Source organism: Acomys minous, assembly GCF_964271855.1.
Source record: "Acomys minous genome assembly, chromosome: 5".
In the NCBI taxonomy this organism is placed as follows: Eukaryota; Metazoa; Chordata; class Mammalia; order Rodentia; family Muridae; genus Acomys; species Acomys minous.
This window is the reverse complement of record NC_140494.1, coordinates 12,765,377-12,786,598: the sequence shown is the minus strand read 5'-3', so window position 1 is coordinate 12,786,598 and position 21,222 is coordinate 12,765,377. Positions and strand designations below refer to the sequence as shown.

General features: G+C 39.1%; 1 protein-coding gene across 7 annotated transcripts in view; it reads left to right on the top strand.

The window, feature by feature from the left end:
- The window catches only part of UPF2 (UPF2 regulator of nonsense mediated mRNA decay), a gene marked incomplete at its 3' end in the record, with an annotated part of 110,594 nt that overhangs the window by 4,313 nt on the left and 85,059 nt on the right, over positions 1 to 21,222 (top strand). For all 7 annotated transcript variants that reach the window (XM_084783981.1, XM_084783982.1, XM_084783979.1 and 4 more), the window contains exons 2-4: positions 1,338 to 1,717; positions 4,488 to 5,267; positions 18,625 to 18,785. In XM_084783981.1, coding sequence (XP_084640107.1) covers positions 1,356 to 1,717; positions 4,488 to 5,267; positions 18,625 to 18,785 — 1,303 coding nt within the window. In that variant the 5' untranslated portion in view covers positions 1,338 to 1,355. The remainder of the gene's footprint in view (positions 1 to 1,337; positions 1,718 to 4,487; positions 5,268 to 18,624; positions 18,786 to 21,222) is intronic.

Here is a 21,222-nt window from a genome sequence, read left to right as displayed (position 1 = left end):
GCATCCTCAATGCTCAGTTTCTTATTCCCTGTTTCTTTAGTGCATGCGGAGGTTAGATGACAGCTTGGTTCTCTTTTTCCACCCTGCAAGTTCCTGGGGGGTCAGACTTGGTAGCAAGCATCTTTACCCACTGAGCCACCTTGTGAGCCTGTCATTTCTTTTTCTTCCTTCCCTCCCTCCCTCCCTCCCTCTCTCCCTCTCTCCCTCCCTCCTTCCCTTCCTTCCTTTCTCCCTCTCTTTCTTTCAGTTAGGGACTTAACTGTATAGCCAAAACTGGTATGCAATTCACTGTATAACACAGGCTGAACTCTTAACTTATGGCGATCTCCTACCTAGCATTGCTCTTAACACATGTAAAAAGCTTAGGTAAAAACTTACTCTTGAGGGCTGGAGAGATGTTAAGAGTACTGTCTGTCTGTTCTTCCAGAGGTCCTGAGTTCAATTCCCAGCAACGACATGGTGGCTCATAATTATCTATAATGAGATCTGGTGCCCTTTTCTGGTTTACAGGCACACATTACTGTACAAATAATAAATAAATCTTTAAAAATAAAAAACTTACCTTTGAAGCTGGGCGTGGTGGCCCACTACTCAGGGAGGCAGAGACAGGTGGATCTCTGTGAGTTCAAGGTCAGTCTGGTCTACAAAGCGAGTCCAGGACAGCCAATGCTACACAGAGAAACCCTGTCTTGAAAAAAAAAGCAAATCAAAACAAAACAAAACTCAAAAAACCCAAATAAACCAAACCAAAGCAAAGAGAAACAGCTTACTCATGATGTTTTCAGTTACAGTGATGAATTGTTTTAGAGTTGATCATGGTTGGAGCTGATGTGTGTCTAGAAGTTCCAAATGCTGTACTACCACTTTTTTGCTTTATTTTTGAGACAGGGTCTCTTGTGCCTTGGTTGTCCTGGTACTTACTATGTACACCAGGCTAGCCTGGAACTCATGGAGGTCTGCTTGCCTCTGCTTCCCAAGTGTTGAGATAAAGATGTGCACTACCATGCCCAACCAACATTTATGCTTGAATGTTTCCTTAATTAGAGAGAAAATAATTTAGGTACAAAAATAATAATAATAAAACCTAGGATGCAATTTTTTTTTGTGTGTGTGTGTGTGGTGCTGGGGATTGAGTATTGTGCATGCTAGGCAAGCACTTTACCACAGATACATCCCTAGCCTGTAGGACATTGTTTTTCATCACAGCTGTACTACTTTGCATGTATTTTAAATTTTTATGGTTGCCAAGCTTCGTTAATGTTTTATTTTAAAAATAAGGTCATATCATTAAATAAAAACATTCTGCCCATAGTACTGACATTCTTTTACTCTTACAGATTGTCCTGGGTCACATAATGCCAGCTGAGCGTAAAAAGTCAGCAAGTATGGAAGAAAAAGAACCTTTACTAAACAACAAGGAAAAAGACTGCAGTGAGAGGCGGCCAGTGAGCAGCAAGGAGAAACCAAAAGACGACCTAAAGATCACTGCCAAGAAGGAGGTCAGTAAGGTCCCAGAAGACAAGAAGAAGAAACTGGAAGAAGATAAGAGAAAAAAGGAAGACAAAGAACGCAAGAAAAAAGAGGAAGAAAAAGTGAAGGCAGAGGAAGAATTAAAGAAGAAGGAGGACGAAGAGAAGAAGAAACATGAAGAGGAAGAGAGAAAAAAGCAGGAAGAGCAGGCCAAACGGCAGCAGGAAGAAGCGGCTGCTCAGCTGAAGTAAGAAACCGTAGTCAGGGTGTAAAGGCCTGATTGACAGTGTGTGGACATCTGAAGGAGCGTTTGGGAAAAGCTTGTTTCAGATAAAGTGCTGCCTGCAGCTTGAGGTTTGAGAGGATGTTAGCTTGTTTTACTAGTTCCCCTGCCTAGGGCCATGTTTGAGGTGCTTTCAGTAGTGTAGTCTTTAACGTTTTCTGAGGTCTAGAGTGATCTAGGGTTTTGTTTATAAAAACCTTTTTCAAGGAGTGTCCCCCTCACCCCTCAGTGGTAGGGATTGAACCTCGGACCTTCTGAATGCTAGGCAGATGTTCTTCAACTAAGATTTATTGTGCAACTAAATTTACAAAGCCTCAATCTCTCCTTTAAAAAGAAAAGATTTATATTTTTTATTTATGTGTCTATGTGGCATGTGTGCAAGTGACCCAGGAGGCCAGAGGAGGGCATCAGATCCTGGAGCTATAGTTATAGATGCCTGTGAGTTAACTGATGTGGGTCCTGGGAACCAAGCTTGGGTCCTCTGGAAGAGCAGCAAGTCCTCTTAACCACTGAGAGAGTTCTCCAATCCCAGTCTCTCCCTTTCTAACAAGGAAGAAAGGTCTGGAAGGCAGTAGTAGTGAGCAATTTTAGAATATTCACAACCGTAACTATTCAGAATTTCTTACTTATTTACTTTTCTTCCAAAATAAAAATTTTTAAATTCTCTCCACCTCTCTTCCCCGTGTGTGTGTGTGTGTGTGTGTGTGTGTGTATGTATGTGTGTGTGTACACACACACACACACGTAGAATGGCTCTTGTGAAGAGGCCAGAGGACAATGTTCAGGAATATTTTATTTTTCAGGGGTGTTGCATTTGAACCCAGAGCCTTAGTGCTTGAAAGGCAAGCACTCTACCATAGACCTATATCCTTACATCCTGTCCTCGACAAAGCGTTGTGTTATTTGCCCAGATGGACTTTATATTTTAAAATGTTTTCAGTACAGGATATAATTGATTTGCTTAATTCAAATGTATAATGAGTTATGCTTTTGTTCATTTCATTACAAGTCCTGTACTTGGTGTATAACTTAAAGATTTCTGCACTCTAATACAGCCTCTCTGTTAATACATCATAGCTCTCCACACTGCGAGGACATGGGGCCTAGAGTATACAATAGAGTATCCTAGAAATGATTATGCAAGGAAGAGGAAAATTACTTTTTGCCATTTTATATTTTAAAATGTATATTCTAATATCTTAAAATCAAATTGCCTCTTCTCTTCACCCCTGCCCCAAGTCATTTTAAACTTTATCTTCTGAGTGAAAAAAAGTTATGTCAGTTTTTAGCTGTTCTTTAAGGTTAAATTGAGTTAACTTGTATTCATTAAAGGATTTTAACCTGGCAGTTCTCTTTTGAGTTCCTTTTCAAACTTCCTAAGTTATAAGGTTTGTTTGTTTGCTTTTTTTCTGAGACAGGGTTTCTCTGCATAGCCATGGCTGTCCTGGACTCACCTTGTAGACCAGGCTGGCCTCCAATTCACAGGGGTCTGCCTGCCTCTGCCTCCCAAGTGCTGGGATTAAAGGTGTGTGCCGTGCTTGGCTGAGGTGGTTTTTTGTTTTGTTTTGTTTTTTGTTTTTTGTTATCTTGTTTTTGTTTTTGTTTTTTTTTTGAGACAAGATTTCTCTGTGTAACAGCCCTAGCTGGCCTAGACTTACTTTGTAGACCAGGCTGGCCTTGAAGTCACAGAGATCCGATCTGTCTCTGTCTCCTGAGTGCTGGGATTAAAGGCATGCACCACCATGTCTGGTGAGTTTTTGTTTTTTTATTGATGCTCATGGAAAAAATTTTTTGGATTTTATTTTTATTTTATGTATATGAGTGCCAGCATGTTTGTCTGTGCACCACATGCATGCAGTGCCTTTGGAGGCCTGAAGAGGGCAACAGATCCTCTGGACTGGAGTCCTAGGTTGTGAGCTGCCATGTAGGTGCTGGGAATTGAACCTGGGTCCTCTGGAAGAGCAGCCTGTGCTCCTAAGTTTGAGCTGTCTCTTCAGCCCAGGATCTTCTTTTTGGAGGAGGGGCACAGTTTCTCATGTCACCCAGGCTGGCCTTTACTAATAGGTTGATAAATACTGAGTATGGAGAAACAATTCAGAACAATTTAAGTTTATTTTATAATTGTTGTTCTCTGACTGAAATGTTTCTTGTGTAAATGTTTTTCTATTTACCCAATGCTTCTGTTTAACCTTTATGTCATTCCCAGACATATCATTTTATATTTTACATATTGAACATTCTGCCTTTAATCAATTGAACTTGCAAAGTGACTGAATGATTGTTTGGATTATTCAAAAATCATTCTATCACAGTAGGTTACTGTCCTATCATTATATTAAGTCACTAATAAGATACCTTTGAAAATAATGGAAGAGGTGGTGAATGCTCACCAGCACAAGACAAAAAAAAAGGAACTGAATTTTGTTTTTTTTCACTCTGTTCCTCTTGAATTCTTATACTTAGATCATACTTTTTCATTGACTTTTACTTCATTCTTTTGTTTTTTGTTTTTTTGAGACAGGGTTTCTTTGTGTAGCTTGGCTGTCCTGGACTCACTTTGTAGACCAGGCTGGCCTCGAACTCACAGTGATCCACCTGCCTCTGCCTCTCATGTGCTGGGATTAAAGGCATGTGCCACCACGCCCGGCTAGTTTTTCATTGACTTTTAATCTTAAGTGATTTACAGTGATGTTTCAAAATGTGTATTTTTATTTGTGTTTTGTCTTTTACATAGAGAGAAAGAGGAATCTCTTCAGCTTCATCAGGAAGCTTGGGAACGGCATCAGTTACGAAAGGAGCTCCGTAGCAAAAACCAAAATGCTCCAGACAACCGACCAGAGGAAAATTTCTTTAGCCGCCTAGATTCAAGCTTAAAGAAAAATACTGCTTTTGTCAAGAAACTAAAAACGATTACAGAACAACAGAGAGACTCCTTGTCTCATGATTTTAATGGCCTGAATTTAAGCAAATATATTGCAGAAGCTGTGGCTTCCATTGTGGAAGCAAAATTAAAAATCTCTGATGTGAACTGTGCTGTGCACCTCTGCTCTCTGTTTCACCAGCGGTATGCTGACTTCGCACCCTCTCTTCTTCAGGTGTGGAAAAAACATTTTGAAGCAAGGAAAGAGGAGAAAACGCCTAACATTACCAAGCTAAGAACCGACTTGCGTTTCATTGCAGAATTGACCATAGTGGGAATATTCACGGACAAGGAAGGTCTTTCCTTAATCTATGAACAGCTGAAAAGTATCATCAATGCTGACCGAGAGTCCCACACTCACGTCTCTGTAGTGATTAGTTTCTGTCGCCATTGTGGAGATGACATAGCTGGACTCATACCGAGGAAAGTAAAGAGTGCCTCGGAGAAGTTCAACTTGAACTTTCCTCCCAGTGAGATAATTAGTCCAGAGAAGCAGCAACCTTTCCAGAATCTTTTAAAAGAGTACTTTACGTCTTTGACCAAACACCTGAAAAGGGACCACAGGGAGCTTCAGAATACTGAGAGGCAAAACAGGTGATTTTCAAATGTTTCTCAGAATTGAGAATTTATTGTGGAGCTCATACTTAAGATGTTTAAAGTCTTCATGCCACTGAGCGAACTATGGAAAAGGGCTCCTTGCAGGTGATTGCTTAGCATCCCGGGAAAATGTCAACAGTATAATAGTCTTAATACTCATGTGTAAATGTGACTACAATAGATTTTATTTCTGCTTTTAAAAGAAATCTGGCAAGAAGGTGGTAATTTTTGCTTTGTTGATTATGTTTTCTTCCTGTGGTATAAAAAAAACCCTCATTAATATTGAGGAGTAAAATTTCCATTTCTGTCATTTTAACTAACCTGCCACTATTTTTATGTTTCCGTGTTCCTCCTAACAGGTTTGCTTTCATTGTTTTTAATGTCACCTCCTCTACTTGTTCTTGTAAAGAAAATACATTACCAGTGGAGTTTCAGATCAAAATTTTGAGAAATAGCACAGAGTTAGCTATGAAAAGTGTCGTGGATAACTTGTACAGTGTATCACAAAGTCTTGGTTCTGAAAGCTCCTGTTTACAATTTTAAAGGACTGTTGCTGTGGTCCCCGGGGAAGAGACCATATTAGGAATCAAATTCAGTTGTCAGAAGATACTGTAGTCACTGCACTGAGGAGACAACAGTGTGCTGAACAGTTTTTGGGAGCTAGGCCATCTTTATTTTGTTTGTTTATTTGTTTATTTAGGTTTTTTTGAGACAGGGTCTCTCTGTGTAGCCTTGGCTGTCTTGGACTCACTTTGTGGATCAGACTGGCCTCAGATTCAGAGATCTTCCTGCCTCTGCCTCCTCGAGTGCTGGGATTACAGGTGTGCACCACCATGCCCAGCTCAATGGGCCATCTTATTTTTGTTTTTTTCGAGACAAGGTTTCTCTGTGTAACTCCATATCCTGGGCTCTCTATAGCCCAGGCTGGCCACAAACTCACAGAGATCCACCCACCTCTGCCTCCCAAGTGCTAGGATTAAAAGCCTGCGCCACCACTGCCCAGCCATTGGGCCATCTTTAATGGGGATGTTGATTTGGTGGAGGTCTGGGGTGTGCGGAAAGGAGTAATAGCAGTTCACTGTTTAGCTGAGGACTTTACCACTATCAAACTATATGCGTAGGAGTCTAGACTAGCTGTTGATCAGCAGTTAATGAGATGCGTCTTTTTCTGCCCTCCTGAGCCTGCAGTGGGGGAGGACTGCTGTAAGCAGTTACCCTGGGCGGTGATTGACAGAACCAGAAAGACACTGACTGTGTGACAGCAGTATATTATCAGGTTGATGCTCAGACTCTGGGACCAGTTTTGGTCACTTAGGTGAAAATTTGACTCTCTGGGCAACATAGTGAAATCATATCTCAAAGAAAAAAGTAAAATAGAAACAGAATTGTCATTTTTGTTTATGGTTTTGAATGTTACTTAAAAATCTTAATTATGCTTTGCGTAATGCTCTGTCATTTTCATCCTCCTTTCCCTTTTACAGCCTACCTAATACATCACAACTGACTTTGTAAATATGATAACAATTGATGAGTTTTATTGACTTCTTCATGGTTTCATTGGCTACTTTAGAGTTTATGTATTTACTTTTAGCCTTGTAGCATCCTAGTAGAGAGACACCACAGTGATTTAATATCGCTTTGAGACATGTGTCTCTTTGATTCCTGTGACTTCTCTTGCATATTTGCTGACTGCCAGATGCTTTTCTCGCCCCAGGATAACTGGCTTCAATTCTGTACAGTTCCAGTCCTCTCCAGACACCACACTGACTATCCCTAGGGCATTTGGTTTTGATTCCTTCTTTTCTGGGACCAGAATTGCTTTAGCTGTCTTGGCAACCCCCACCCCCCTGGTGTCTGTCTGTCTCTCTTATTTTATTCTATTTTTTTGAGACAGGGTTTCTCTGTGTAATAGCGCTGGCTGTCTTGGAACTCTCTTTGTAGACCAGGCTGGCCTCAAGCTCACAGTCATTTGCCTGCCACTGCCTCTGGATTGCTGGTATTAAAGGTGTGTACCACTACACCAGGCTATCATTCCTTTTTTTTTTTTTTTAAGGCCTTTTTACACTGAAGCCTGTCTCAAATGGACTGTTCTCTCCCCCCCTCCTTTTCTTTCTTTTTTTCTTTATCTTTTTCTTTTTTTTTTCTTTTGAGACAGAGTCTCACTAGGTAGCCTTGTCTGCTGTGTAGATCAGACTGACTTTGAAAACATAAAGATTCGCTTACTTCATTGAGTGCTGGGACTAAAGGCATGCACCACTCCACACCTGGTTCAAATGAACTACTCCTAAGATAGCTCTTTACTTTGAACTAGTGCAGGAATTTCTGCCCTGAATACATACTTGCTGGAAACTTTATATTTTGAGGTGGCATCTCACTCTGTTTGCTTAACTCTGACTTACTTAGATGATCTGAATATGCTATTTTAACCTAATGATTTTGCAGATGGTTTCATGTGTGTTTTTAAGTGCGTAGGTAAGTAAAATTTTTTTGTTGTTTGCTTTTGCTTTTGAATTTTTGAGACAGAATTTTTCTGTGTAACCCTGGCTGTCCTAAAACTTGCTTTGTAAACCAAGCTGGCCTTAAACTCACCAAAATCTGCCCGCCTCTGCCTCCCAAGTGCTGGGATTAAAGGCGTGTGCCACCATCAGCCAGCAGTCACAGAACTGTTAAGCTACACTTTTAGAATTTACAGTGTAGAGTGACATGAACAGCATGGAAGTCCTCTGTCTCAGCATAATTTGTCTACTTAACAGATGCAGTAATTCAGGGAGATGAAAAATCGTAATAGAAAATATTTGACATCTGGTTTAGTAAGTTACTTAGGGCTCAAGACACTTTCGGTTACTAATCAGCTTTGATAGTTGGAGATGCAGATAACCCTACTGAGGGAAAACAAAATAAACTTGGGAAATGGATTAGCGTGGAATATCCTTTCTTCTGAAAGGGTTTGTTATAATTCGTGGAATCACTGTGTAGTGGTCTGGCCTCCAATTTACAGAGATCACCTGCCTCTGCCTCCCAAGTGCTGGAATCAAAGGCAGGTGTGTGCCTCCACACCCAGCCAAGTAATCAGTTTCTAAAAGTTTTTCCTTTGAGGACATGACCCAGTAGTTGTTTTCATAGGAAAAAGTCAATCATAGGCAGTGGTTTTCTCTAATAAGATTGCTCTTAGGTGTGATATCCTAGAAAGTTGAGGAATCACATGTAATTAAAATTCTTTAAGCCTTTATTCAGTGTCTTAGGAAAATCAAGTATACTTCTTAGTCTAGGAATCAAATGCTATTGGTCATTTTGCTTTTTAACACTAACTAATAGTGTTAGAAAGCACTATTCTCTAGAGCTTGTGGAATCTTACTCTACATGCATTAAAGGTCTATACTTTAATGATTCAACCAATTTTTGTTGTTGTTGTTGGCTTTTAGAATCTTGTAGTGTGGCCCAACATTGGCTTTCAGCTCAAGATCCCCTATTTTATCATCCCAAGTATTGAAATCAGGTGTGTACCACCAGGCTTAGCTCTGTCCAACTAAATTTTTTAAAGATTATTTATGTACTTATTTATTTATTATATATACAGTGTTATGCCTGCATGTACACCAGAAGAGGAGATCAGATCTCATAGACGGTTGGAAGCCACCATGTGGTTGCTGTGAATTGAACTCAGTGACCTTTGAAAGAGCAGCCAGTACGCCAAACCTCTAAGTCATCTCTCCAGTCCTGTCCAACTAATTTTTAAACATAGACTGACTCAAAACTTAGGTGCTTTCTTGACTGGGCTCAATGGCACACACCCTTAATCCCACTCGGTAGGCAGAGCATACCAGTCTCTTGAGTTCCAAGTCAGGCTATTCACAGAGCAAGTTCCATGACAGCCAGGGCTACACGGAAACCCTGTCTCAAAAACAAAACAAAAGTAGTAATATAGTAAGTTGTGGTATTTTCTTAAAAACACTGGAATGAATGAATGTATGAATGATAGTTTTCTAACTTGGCCTTTTCTTTTCTAATACTTGGCCTTCTATAATATATGCTTTAGTATTGCTTCTAAGCCCCCGAAGAATTAGCAATATAGTTGACTTTATCGTTAGGTGAATTTTGACAAGTTTGAATTAAGGTTTTTGTTTTTGTTTTGTTTTTGTTTTTGTTTTTGTTTTTTTGAGACAGAGCTTCTCTCTGCATCCACTAAAGGTGTGCACCACCACGCCTGGCTAAGAATTTTTTTTAACCTTAAAAATAACGTGTTTTATTATACATTTTACGTAAGTGAATTTAAATAGCTCTGGGATGTTACAGCATGTATAGATTTCAAAATTAATTTTTTCTAGTTGGAGTTGATAGCTTTATATGCTTTGTATGTTGCTTTCTGTTTTATTTAGTGATCATTATGTTAATAGAGATACTAGTTTTTTGACATTTAATAAAATTAATTAGTAAATATAACAATGTCATAGTTAACAGAAAATTTTCATTCAGTCGAGTGAAATAATGTATTCAAACATCAAGTAGTCAGTTCTCCGTACTCAAATGATTTATCTATTTGTTTATTTATTTAGTTTTTGGTGCTGTGACAAAAGTGAAGACTTGTGCTTGTTAGGCAAACATTTCTACCACCAGCCCCTAAAACAGTGGTTCTCACCCTGTGTGGATAAACACCATCAGAAAACACAGACATTTACATTACAATTCATAACAGTAGCAAAGTTACTTTTATGAAGTAGCAACCAAAATAAATTCATGGTTGGGGATCATCACAGCATGAGGAATTGTATTAAGAGGTCACAGCATCAGGAAGTTTGAGACCCACTGCGCTAAAGTGTCTTAATCCGTGGTAATTGATGAAAAGAGTAGCAAGTTTTGTTTTTAAGACCTTTAGTCCTTTTCTGATTGCTTATATCATTGGCAATAAGTGATTTGATTTAAAGTTTAGTAAAAAGTATAAATGGAATGCAAACATCTCCCTCTCCCAATTATTGATAAAATCAGAAAAGTACTATTAGTTTGTTGACTAGTGTTGAAACTTAAATATACTGTTTTAAAATTAATGCTTTTACTTCAATTTCCTTCTAGTGGGCTTTTACCTATTCTTACAAGTTGGTCACTTGATAATATTTACACACTATTAAGACATTGCTTTGTTCCAGGCATAGTGGCACAAGCCTGTAATCCTAGCACTTGTAGAGGCAGGTGGATCTCTGTGAGTTCGAGGCCAGCCTGGTCTACAAAGTGAGCCCAGGACAGCCAAAGCTACACAGAGAAACCCTGCCTCAAAACCTCCCCCCCAAAACAAAACAAAAAAACAATTGCTTCATGCTGGGTTTTGGTGGCGGCAGTGCACGTCTTTAAATCTAGCACTTGGGGAGGCAGAGGCAGGCAGATCTCTGTGAGTTTGAGGCCATCCTGGTGTACAGAGCTGCTTGCAGGCCAGCCAGGCATACACAGAGAAACCTTGTCTTAGAAAAAAACCTTAAAACAAACAAACAAACAAAAAGATACTGCCTCACTGAATTCTCTCATGCAGCAAGTTCTGACAGAAGAACCCTTATGTTGTCGCTTAGTTTACTAACTTTGTTTAAGTGAACGTGACATATTAAATGAATAAATACTTAACTAAGTGCAGTTATATTGTACACACTAGTGTCTTTTCATGAAGTAAAGTAATCATAACCAAATTAAAATAAGATTGTAAGAATATTGTAATTCTATGGCTTATTTTTCTGATGATTTGACGACCTGGAAGCAAATGAGATGAAACCCAGTATTGTTTTTCTTTGGTTTAGTCATGACCATATTTTCAAGGTTTTATGTGTCCTATCTTATTTTCTGTGATTGCACAAGATGAAAATTTAAAAAGATGTTTGCATTTTTGCTTAGATTAAAAAAAATTAACTAATATACTTTACATCCTGACTGCAGTTTTGTAGATCAAAATAATATTTGACGTTGAAGCTTTTTACTTTTCTACAGCGGCTTTAGTAGTTTTTTTCCTCATGAAAACACCATTTTCTACCAATATAATGCATCATATGTATAATCTTATGATATCTTCACAATATCCCTAAAAGAAATGTTTGTATTTTGAAGGTGACTGATGGAGGAATTTAAGGACTTGTCCAAGGTAATATAGGAAGAGCCAATGACTAAATCAGGTTCCTTTTTTCAGTGCTGAATCTCTCATAATTACACAGTACCTTTTGTTGTCACTATTAGTGCTGTTACTTACTGTAAAACTTCCGACTGGTCACTCTGGCCATACCAACCCAAATGCCAACCAGAGAGAATCCTGGTTATGGTTTCAGTTAAAAAGAGAATTTAAAATAAATACCTTATTTTGGTGGCTTGCTTTTGTTATACACATTTAAGAGATTGTAATTCCAATATAATGTATAAAACATTAATTTTAATTTTAGAGACAGTTATAGTCTACATTTTAATAATGCAGACTCCAGCACCAGGGCACTTGGGTTCAAATTCTAGACCTCACATATCTTTGCTTTAACATACCCATCCTTCCAGTGTAGATAATAGTAGTGTCCTACTTCTGACATAAATGTGGGTCACGTAGTGAATTCGCATGTGTACAGGTACTTTACCAGCATCTGGCATGACTTTAGTGCTTTTAAAAATGTTTGCTACTTAATATATTGCCTATTTGATCTTTCTGAAAATTTTCTGAGTGAGTCATTGTTCTGAAAATTGATATGTTAAACTTTTAAACATTGACAGCCAGCCTTGGGCTGTGATATTCCTACCTCAGCTTTGCTGAACTATGCTTATAAAGCTTGCTTTAAATTTTATTTATTTATTTATTTTTTAAAGATTTATTTATTTATTTAAGTGTCTTGCCTGCACATACACCTGCACACCAGAAGAGGGCACCAGATCTCATTATAGATAGTTGGGAGCCACCGTGTGGTTGCTGGGAATTGGACTCAGGACCTTTGGAAGAACAGGCAGTGTTCTTAACCTCTGAGCCATCTCTCCAGCCCCTTAAAATTTATTTTTAAAGCTGGGTGTGGTGACGCACACCTTTAAGCAGCATTCAGGAGGCAGAGGCAGGTGGATCTCTGTGAGTTCAAGGCCAGTCTGGTCTACTGAAGTGAGTCCAGGACAGCCAGGAGTATTACACAAAGAAACCTTGTCTCGAAAAACCAAAACCAACCAAACAACCAAACAAAATTTATTTTTAAGACAATATAAAGCAAGTAAATAATCTTCACAAAATAAAAGAGTCACAAAAGTCAAATCATAAAAGTGAAAAAATGGAAAACAAAAAGGCCTTTTAAATGAGTCATTAATGGGTTAATGTTTGATTCGAGAATGAATGTCTTATAATAGTAACCTAAAAAAACCTTTCTCCAGTTTTTAATCCCAGCACTCTAGAGTCATAACTCTGTGAGTTTGAGACCTCAGAGGGTGTTTCTAGATGGTGAGGTCTCATATTGAGTAGAAGAAGGTTTTGTCTTTGTTTTGCCCTCCATCCCACCCACCTCCATGGCTTCTCTGTGTAACCCTGGCTGTCACAGAACTCAGGCTGTAGACAGGGCTGGCCTTGAATGCAGAGAACTTCTCAAATACTGGGAGTAATGGCTTGCACTACCACTGCCTGGCAAATAAGTTTTACAGCCGGGCGTGGTGGCACTTTAATCCCAGCACTGGAGAGGCAGAAGCAGGCGGATGGCTGTGAGATTGAGGCCAGCCTGTCTACAAAGAGAGTCCAGGACTGCCAGGGCTACACTGAGAAACCCTGCCTCAAAAAACAAACAAGTTTTACTTTCTGGTTTTTTGTTTGTTTGTTTTGGAGATAGGTTTCATGTAATTGCCTTGGATGGCCCTGAATTCATGGTGACCTGCCCTCCTCTGCCTTTTGAGTGTTGGGATTAAAGGCATGAGCAGCAAGAAATCTTTTTTAGACATTTTTATTATAGTAAGACTTCGGATTGATTTTGTTTTCATCACTTTTCACTATCTCACTGTTGTACAGTCACAGAGAGGACACGAGGTAGTTAATAAATGTTTAACAGTGATAATTGATGTGGTTAATTCCTGTCATGACAAAAGATTGACACACTGGCCCACTTGCCAGAGCAGGTCATTGGCCAGCTTTTAGTGCCTAGTGTAAGAATGGCTTTTATCTTTTTCAGATAGGTAACAAAATTTAAAAGGTGAATGCTTTGTGAAATGTGAAAGCTACATGAAATTGACATTTCACTGCTCTTAAAAGTTTCATCCTAGCATGGTAAACTCTTTGGTTTCCCTATTGCCTGGCAGTTACTGTTGCACTACTGTAGCAGGCAACAGCTTCAGTGAAGACCCTATGCTCTAGAAAACTTAGAATGTTGACTTCTTGGTTCTTTCCAGAAATGCTTTCCTGACCTCTGGCTAACAGTGGCTTCCACAGAAAGCTTCCAGTTCAGCTTTGCTAATAGATGCGTTTCTAGAAAGATTTGAAATACTATGTAATTATCATTAGCATGGTTTTGCTTATATTTTCAGTGTTAACATTCTTATGCACTTGATATAAGAGGTTTTGGTTAGGGGTGTAGTAAGCCTCAAGGTATAGTGCTTGCCTCTAATGCATAAACCCTGGGTTCTGTCCCCAGCACTCCTGTGCTTAAAGTTGTAATAGTCTCACTGCATGCTGTGGATCCAGTGAGCTGCTTGGTAAGCTTGTGTCAAATAAGTAGTCAAATTAGATACCACTTTGGGTTCTGTTTGTAACAGAACTTTTAATTCCACTCTTTGGTCTCCTGTCCTGTTTACCAAGTTCTTCATGTATGGTGTAGTTAGAAAACAACCCAACATTCCAGTTTTTATTTTCCTAAGAGGTCTTTCCTGAATACTTAACCTAAATATGTATTTGTTAAGTAACTACATAAATTAGTGTTGTTAAAGAATTTGATCATGGTCCGGCTTTGGTGGTGTATGCCTATAATCCGTAGCATTCAAGATACAGCACAGTGGCAGGAGGATTGCTAATTCCAGACCTTCTGGGTAATACATTGAGTTGATGGCCAGTCTACAAATGCACAAGGCCCACTGGCCTCTTCTTCCCTCCCTCCCTCCCTCCCTCCCTCCCTCCCTCCCTCCCTCCTTTCCTTCCTTCTAGATTAGGGGTTGAACCTAGGACCTTATAGGTGTTAAATTAGTGATCTACCACTGGACTGTAGCCCCATCACACCAAGACCCTGTCTTTAAAACAAAACAACAACATAGGGCAATGGTGACACACACCTATGATCCCAGCGCTCTGGAGGCAGAGGCAAGTGGATCTCTTGAGTTTGAGGCCACTCTGGTCTACAGAGAGAGTTCCAGGACAGCCAGGGCTACACAGAAAAACCTGCCTCAAATAAACCCACCACCACCAACAAAAAGCAGAATTAAGATTTCAGGGAGGGTTAAGGATTATCTCTGAAAGTTTAAAGCCTTTTAAAATTATATATAAACATCTTTTTATTTTATTTTTCCTGTCTATTTATTTTGTATGTCTGTCCACCACATACATTCATGGTGCCCCAGGGGCCAGAAGGTGTTAAGATCTTTTGCATTGTAGTTATAGATATTTGTGAACCATCATGTGGGTGCTTGGAATCCAACTTAAGTCCTCCTGAAAAGCAGCAATTGCTCTTAGGCCATCTCTTCCAGCCCCAGTGTTTGTTTTATTTTCTGTGTATGGACATTTTGCTTATGTGTGTATCTGAACCACATGTGTGCTTGGTCAGTTCCAGTTTTTAAGATTTTAATGTGGTCCCAGAGGAGCTGGAGAAGGACTAGAACCTATATGTGTAGAATTAAATTTAATCATTGATTTGAATCATACTTAACTGATAAGTGCAAAGTTCCAGGCAAGTGCTTGAACATGAAGTTGATACTGAAGTAGTTCTGTTTTTAGTTGTGGTAAAATGGTTATCAGCGTCACTGCTTGGGTGCCAGAAATCCTCAGTCTTGTATTAGTGGACTGAATGTATGCTCTTCAGATAACCAAGAGGCCAGAACTTTTTAGAGCAATACATTTCTAGGTTGTGTTCTCGGCTTCGCCCACTCTGGTTTTGTTTTGTTGTTGTTGCCAAAGACTGTAATAATGTTACATCTTTTCTTTCTTAAAGTTGTATATACGTGCACAGGTGTTCTATGGTGTGTGTGTGTGTGTGTGTGTGTGTGTGTGTGTGTGTGTGTGTGTGTGGTCAGAGGACAACTTGTGGAAGTTGATTCTCTTTCCTTCACCATGTGATTCCCAGGAACTGAACTTAGTCCATCAGGTTTTGTGGCAAGTACTTTCTTTACCCTTTGAGCCAGCTTGCTAGCTCCAAAGTTGGATGGTAATTTTCATTAGCAGTATTGAAATGTCTAAAAACCATTATTACCCTTCTAACAGAATTTCCTTCCTTCCTTCCTTCCTTCCTTCCTTCCTTCCTTCCTTCCTTCCCTCCCTCCCTCCCTCCCTCCCTCCCTCCCTCCCTCTTTCTCCTCCTTATTTTTTGTTTTTTCGAGACAGGCTACCTTTGTGTAGCACTGGTTGTCCTGGAACTCACTCTGTAGACCAGGCTGGCCGTAAACTAAGAGATCTGCCTGCCTATGCCTCCTGAATGCTGGGATTAAAGGTGTACACCACCACTGCCCAGCCCAGAATTTTCTTTAGAATGAACTCTTCAATTCTTATCACCTTTGATAATTTGTACATTATTTTTATTATTTAGAATGTAAAACTTTGATTTTGTATGTATTATGTGTTAAAAAAAAAGTATATATATATCAATCGCAGTGTGCATCCACTTCTCTCTCTGACATTATGGACCCCAGAGAAGGTGGATTTTCAGGCTTGATGGCAAGTGTATTGGCCAATCCATTTTGACAACCCACTGTGAATATTTTAAAGCTAGAATCATTTTCGGGTAGTATTTCTTTGAATCATTTACTTGTTTTAATTGAAACTTTTTCTAAATTTGTCATAGGACTGATTAAATATCCTAATAAACTCATTGTAATGTTAGTAGTTTCTTTCATGAATATATATATATATGTTTGTTTATTTTTTAGAATACATGAACTTGCTAAAAAAAACCTTCTGTTTATATATTTTATATATTGGTGTTATATTTGCATGTACATTAAAATAATTTATTGTTTATATTATTTTGAAGTAAAAAACAAGGGAAAACAAGACAATAATTTTGGTCTTTATAGAGAAGTACTTTTAGCCTAGATAAATATGGTTATACTGATTTGTCAGAAGTTGCTAACATTTTTAAGTTGTAAGAAAATTAGTGAAAATTTAAAATTTATTTATGCATATCTGATATTTTTCCTCCTTCCCCCCTCCCTTTCCTTTTTTGGTGTTCCTGTGGTTGGAATCCAGGGCCTTGTACATACCAGGGAAACATTCTCCTACAGAGTGACACTTCTGTTCCCACAATTTCTCATTGTAAACCCTGACAAGATTTGGGAAAGTAAGCTGGGCGTGGTGGTGGCACATGCCTTCAAACCCAGCACTGGTGGACCGCTCTGAGTTTGAGACCAGCCTGGTCTACAAAGTGAGTCTAGGACAGCCAAGGCTACACAGAGAGACTCTGTCTTGAAAAACAAAAACAAGCCGGGCGTGGTGGCACACGCCTTTAATCCCAGCACTCGGGAGGCAGAGGCAGGCGGATCACTGTGAGTTCGAGGCCAGCCTGGTCTACAAAGTGACTCCAGGATGGCCAAGGCTACACAGAGAAACTCTGTCTCGAAAAACCAAACCAAACCAAACAAAACAAAACAAAAACAACAACAACAATAAAAAAGGGAAAGTAAAGAAGTAATGATTGATTTAATGAATCCATATATTGATGTGCTTATAACGCAGCTGATACTCCAAAAGTAGAACCAGTGTTCGTAATACATAGGTTTCTGTAGGTGGGTAATCTAGCATGTTTTTGAAGGCGGTGTTCTGAATAGGCAGGGAAAAGTGAGGGTAGGCATGGTTTTCACTTTATTTTCTGTAACACCTCAAGAAACATGAACTTACTTGGTTTATAAGAATGCTCAAATGAGCCGGGCGATTGTGGAACAGGCCTTTAATCCCAGCACTCAGGAGGCAGAGCCAGGTGGATTGCTGTGAATTTGAGATTAGCCTGGTCTACAAAGTGAGTTCAGGACAGCCAAGTCTACATGGAGAAACCCTATCTCGGGGTGCGGGTGGGGGGTGGGGGGTGGGAGGGAAGAATGCTCAAATGCCAAGCAATAAACTTCTAAATGTTAGTTTTGGAAATGCTTTAACTTTATAATTAATAGTTGGCTTTAAAAAAACTTATGTTAAAAGTTGGATGTGACAGCACATCCCAGTACTTGGGGTGGAGACAAGAGGATTGTGGAGTTGAAGGCCAGCCTTGGCAACACAGTGAGCTTGAGAGCAGCCTGGGCTACATGAGACCCAATTTCAAGCATTCTACAAAACCTATTATCTGTACAGTATTGCTTATAAATAGCAGCTGTACTACCATGTAAGTCCTCAGTGTAGAACCAATTGGATCCTTGTTTGTTAAGTCTTAACTGCTTATACTAATACAGTTAGGATCTAGACTTTATACATTTTGGTTATTAGTAATCAAGAGTGACTTACTGGTACTTATTTTGTGAAGTAGTAGGAAGAATTATATCCTTGGGCATCCCCATGAAAGCCTGGCCTTCAGTAAGTGGGGTGATCAGTTATATTTATCCATTGAGTAAATAACCAGTACTGTAAATTGAAAATTGGCTATATTAGAGAAATGGATTTTTACAAAAGGTAATCTTGATTTAAATCATGCAAGCTTATGGATGACTGATTCTAGCTTTGAACCTGTTGAAAGCCTGTTATATTTAGAAACTGACTTTTGTGGATATGAGTGTTCTTGGCTAACAATATGTCTTAGGAAAGCATAATATAAAAAAAATAACCATTTTATAGTAAATTTTATAGTAAATTGTTAAATATATTTTCTTATCAAATCATTATTAAGATTTAAGGATAACTGATTTTTTTCATAACCTGTTGCTTTTGAAAGCTAGTTAGTGATTTGGAATAAATAGTTCGATTAACTTATGTGGAAGAGTTTTCTTGTAATAGAATACTAAATCTTTTCTTATTTAGTAAAGTTTAACTATTTGGTGATTCTGAATGCATATTTTATAATCTTTGAGTAAAAATAATTGGTTGGGTGATTTTGTTGTTGTTTTTATGTATTTTAGTTTTAAGATAAATTCTAGAACATGAGATTAAAGAAATAAGTTAGAGAATATTATGTTAAATTTCTGTGGTAAAATAAAATTTTATGGACTATTTCTCATGGTCATGTCTGCTTTGACAAGCTTATCAGATTATTTCATCATTTGTTTATAGGCGTATTCTGCATTCTAAAGGTGAGCTAAGTGAAGATAGGCATAAGCAGTATGAAGAATTTGCAATGTCTTACCAGAAGCTGCTGGCAAATTCTCAATCTTTAGCAGACCTTTTGGATGAAAATATGCCAGATCTTCCTCAGGACAAACCAACACCAGAAGGTAAGATACAAGCCAATGTTTGTGTGTGAGGATATCATGCACTGGTGAGATAACTATTGGGCAAAGATGCTGCCAAGCTTGATGACTTGAGTTCAAACTCAAGAACCCAAAAGGGGGCTGGAGAGATGGCTCAGTGGTTAAGAGCACTGACTGCTCTTCCAGAGGTCCTGAGTTCAATTCCCAGCAATTACGTGATGGCTCATAACCATCTATACCCTCTAATGCCCTCTTCTGTCATGCAAGTGTACATGCAGATAGAGCACTATATACATAAAATAAGTAAATCTTACAAGAACCCATATGGTTAAATAATAAAATAGCTCCACCAAGTTTTACATGAGCGTGCGCACGCACACACACACACACACACACACACACACACACACAAAACCAAACATACATACTTGCTGCACAAGCCTCAGAACCCGAGTTCAAATATCAGAGTGGAAAATAAGGAAGTTACCTGACTGCTATGTACGTGTACACCCATGCACCACAAAAACATTGACTCATTGATACAAAAAAAAAATATTAAAAACAAAACAAGCTGGGCGTGGTGGCTCATGCCTTTAATCCCAGCACTCAGGAGGCAGAGGCAGGCGGATTGCTGTGAGTTCAAGGGCAGCCTGGTCTACAATGTGAGTCCAGGACAGCAAGGCTACACAGAGAAACCCTGTCTCAAACAAACAAACAAAAACAAAAAAACAATGAAGGACAAGCATGGTAGCCCATGCCTTTACTCCCAGCACTCAGGAGGAAGAGACGGGCAGATCTCTGTGAGTGCACGGCCAGCCTGGTCTACAGAGTGAGTTCCAGGATAGCCAAGGCTACACAGAGAAAAACCTGTCTCGAAAAACCAGCCAACCAAACAACAAAAAACCAGCACCTGGTTCCTAGAACCCACATGGTATTCACAACTGTTCTGACTTCAGTTCTATAAGATCCCTCCTCAGACACCACAAATGCATACATGCAGGCAAAACTTACATATATAATAAATAAATATAAAAAACATTTATAGCCCTAGGTGGGCTCAGTATCACAGAAATCCACTTCCTCTGCCTTCAGAACATTTAGATTAAAGATGTGCTGCCATGCCTGGCTACTTAATTTTTAAAGATGGTTTCCTGCTGGGCCTAGAGTTTATGGATTTGGTCTGACATTTAGCCAGCAGGTCCTGGGGACCTACCTGTATTTATCCCTTAGTTTAGGGGTTATAGATGTATACCATCATTTTAAACCCTGATGCAGTGCTGGGTATTTGAAATCGGGTCCTGAGGCTTGTGCAGCAAGTACTGTCTTCTCAGCCAGCTCATTAAAAAAATTAAGGGAGCCCAGTGGTGGTGGTGGCATATGCCTTTAATCCCAGCACTTAGGAGACAGAGGCAGGTGGATCACTGTGAGTTCAAGGCCAGCCTGGTCTACAGAGTCCAGGACAGCCAAGGCTATACAGAGAAACCCTGTCTCAAAAAAAAAAAAAAAAAAAGGAAAAAAACACTTACTTTAAGGCCTGTTAAATTCACATTAATACAAATTTAAGCTTTATAAATAGCTTCAGATTTTTTAAAGTTAGGTATTGCAATCTAATAACCTTCCACTGCTATATGGAATGCATGCTTGAATAGAAAAGGCTCTGCACTTAGAGAATACTGTTTTCTTTTCATACTACAAGTTCATGTCCTCAGATTATGTCCAGTAGGGACTTGCCTTAAACAGTATTTGGGGTTAGAGAAAGATTTGTCAGTTGTGTAATAAGAAAGTTAATCCAGTATTGCAATTCAATGTTTCTGTACTTTTAAACATTTATTTACTAAAGTGTGTGTGTGTGTGTGTGTAGGTTGAGGGATAACTTCTGCACTTCAGTCCTTCTTGCCATGTGGGTTCTAAGACCAAACTCATATCATCAGGCTTGATGGCAAATACCTCTACTTAATTCTTGGTAATCTATGTATTCTTATTTGTTCTAAAATTTTTATTTTTAAGTTTGTCTATATGTATATATATAGTATGGGCTTGTACACATGCTTGCAATCCCCACAGAGGCCGGGGGGTGGGGGTTTCAGAGCTCCTGGAGCTGAAGTTGCAGGTAGTTGTGAGCCACCCACGCGTGCTGGGACGCAAACTCTCATCCTCTACAACAGCTGTACATAACCATCAGTTGCTTAATTATCTCTACAGCCCCAAAGATGTATCTTTTATTATGTTACTGTTATTTGTTTGGTGCCTTCAAAGGCTAGAAGAGGATGTTGTCTCTGGGACTGGAATTACTGTGTGCGCCACCTCTCTAGGCAAGAAGTTAAATTTTTAAAAAGTGACTTCTTGCTAGTCTAAAATTTTCATATGTGTGAAATACTTGCTCATATTTTAGGATTAAAAAAAAAATAAAACAACCCAAAAACATGAGGCCAGACAGTGGTGGTGCTTACCTTTGGTCCAG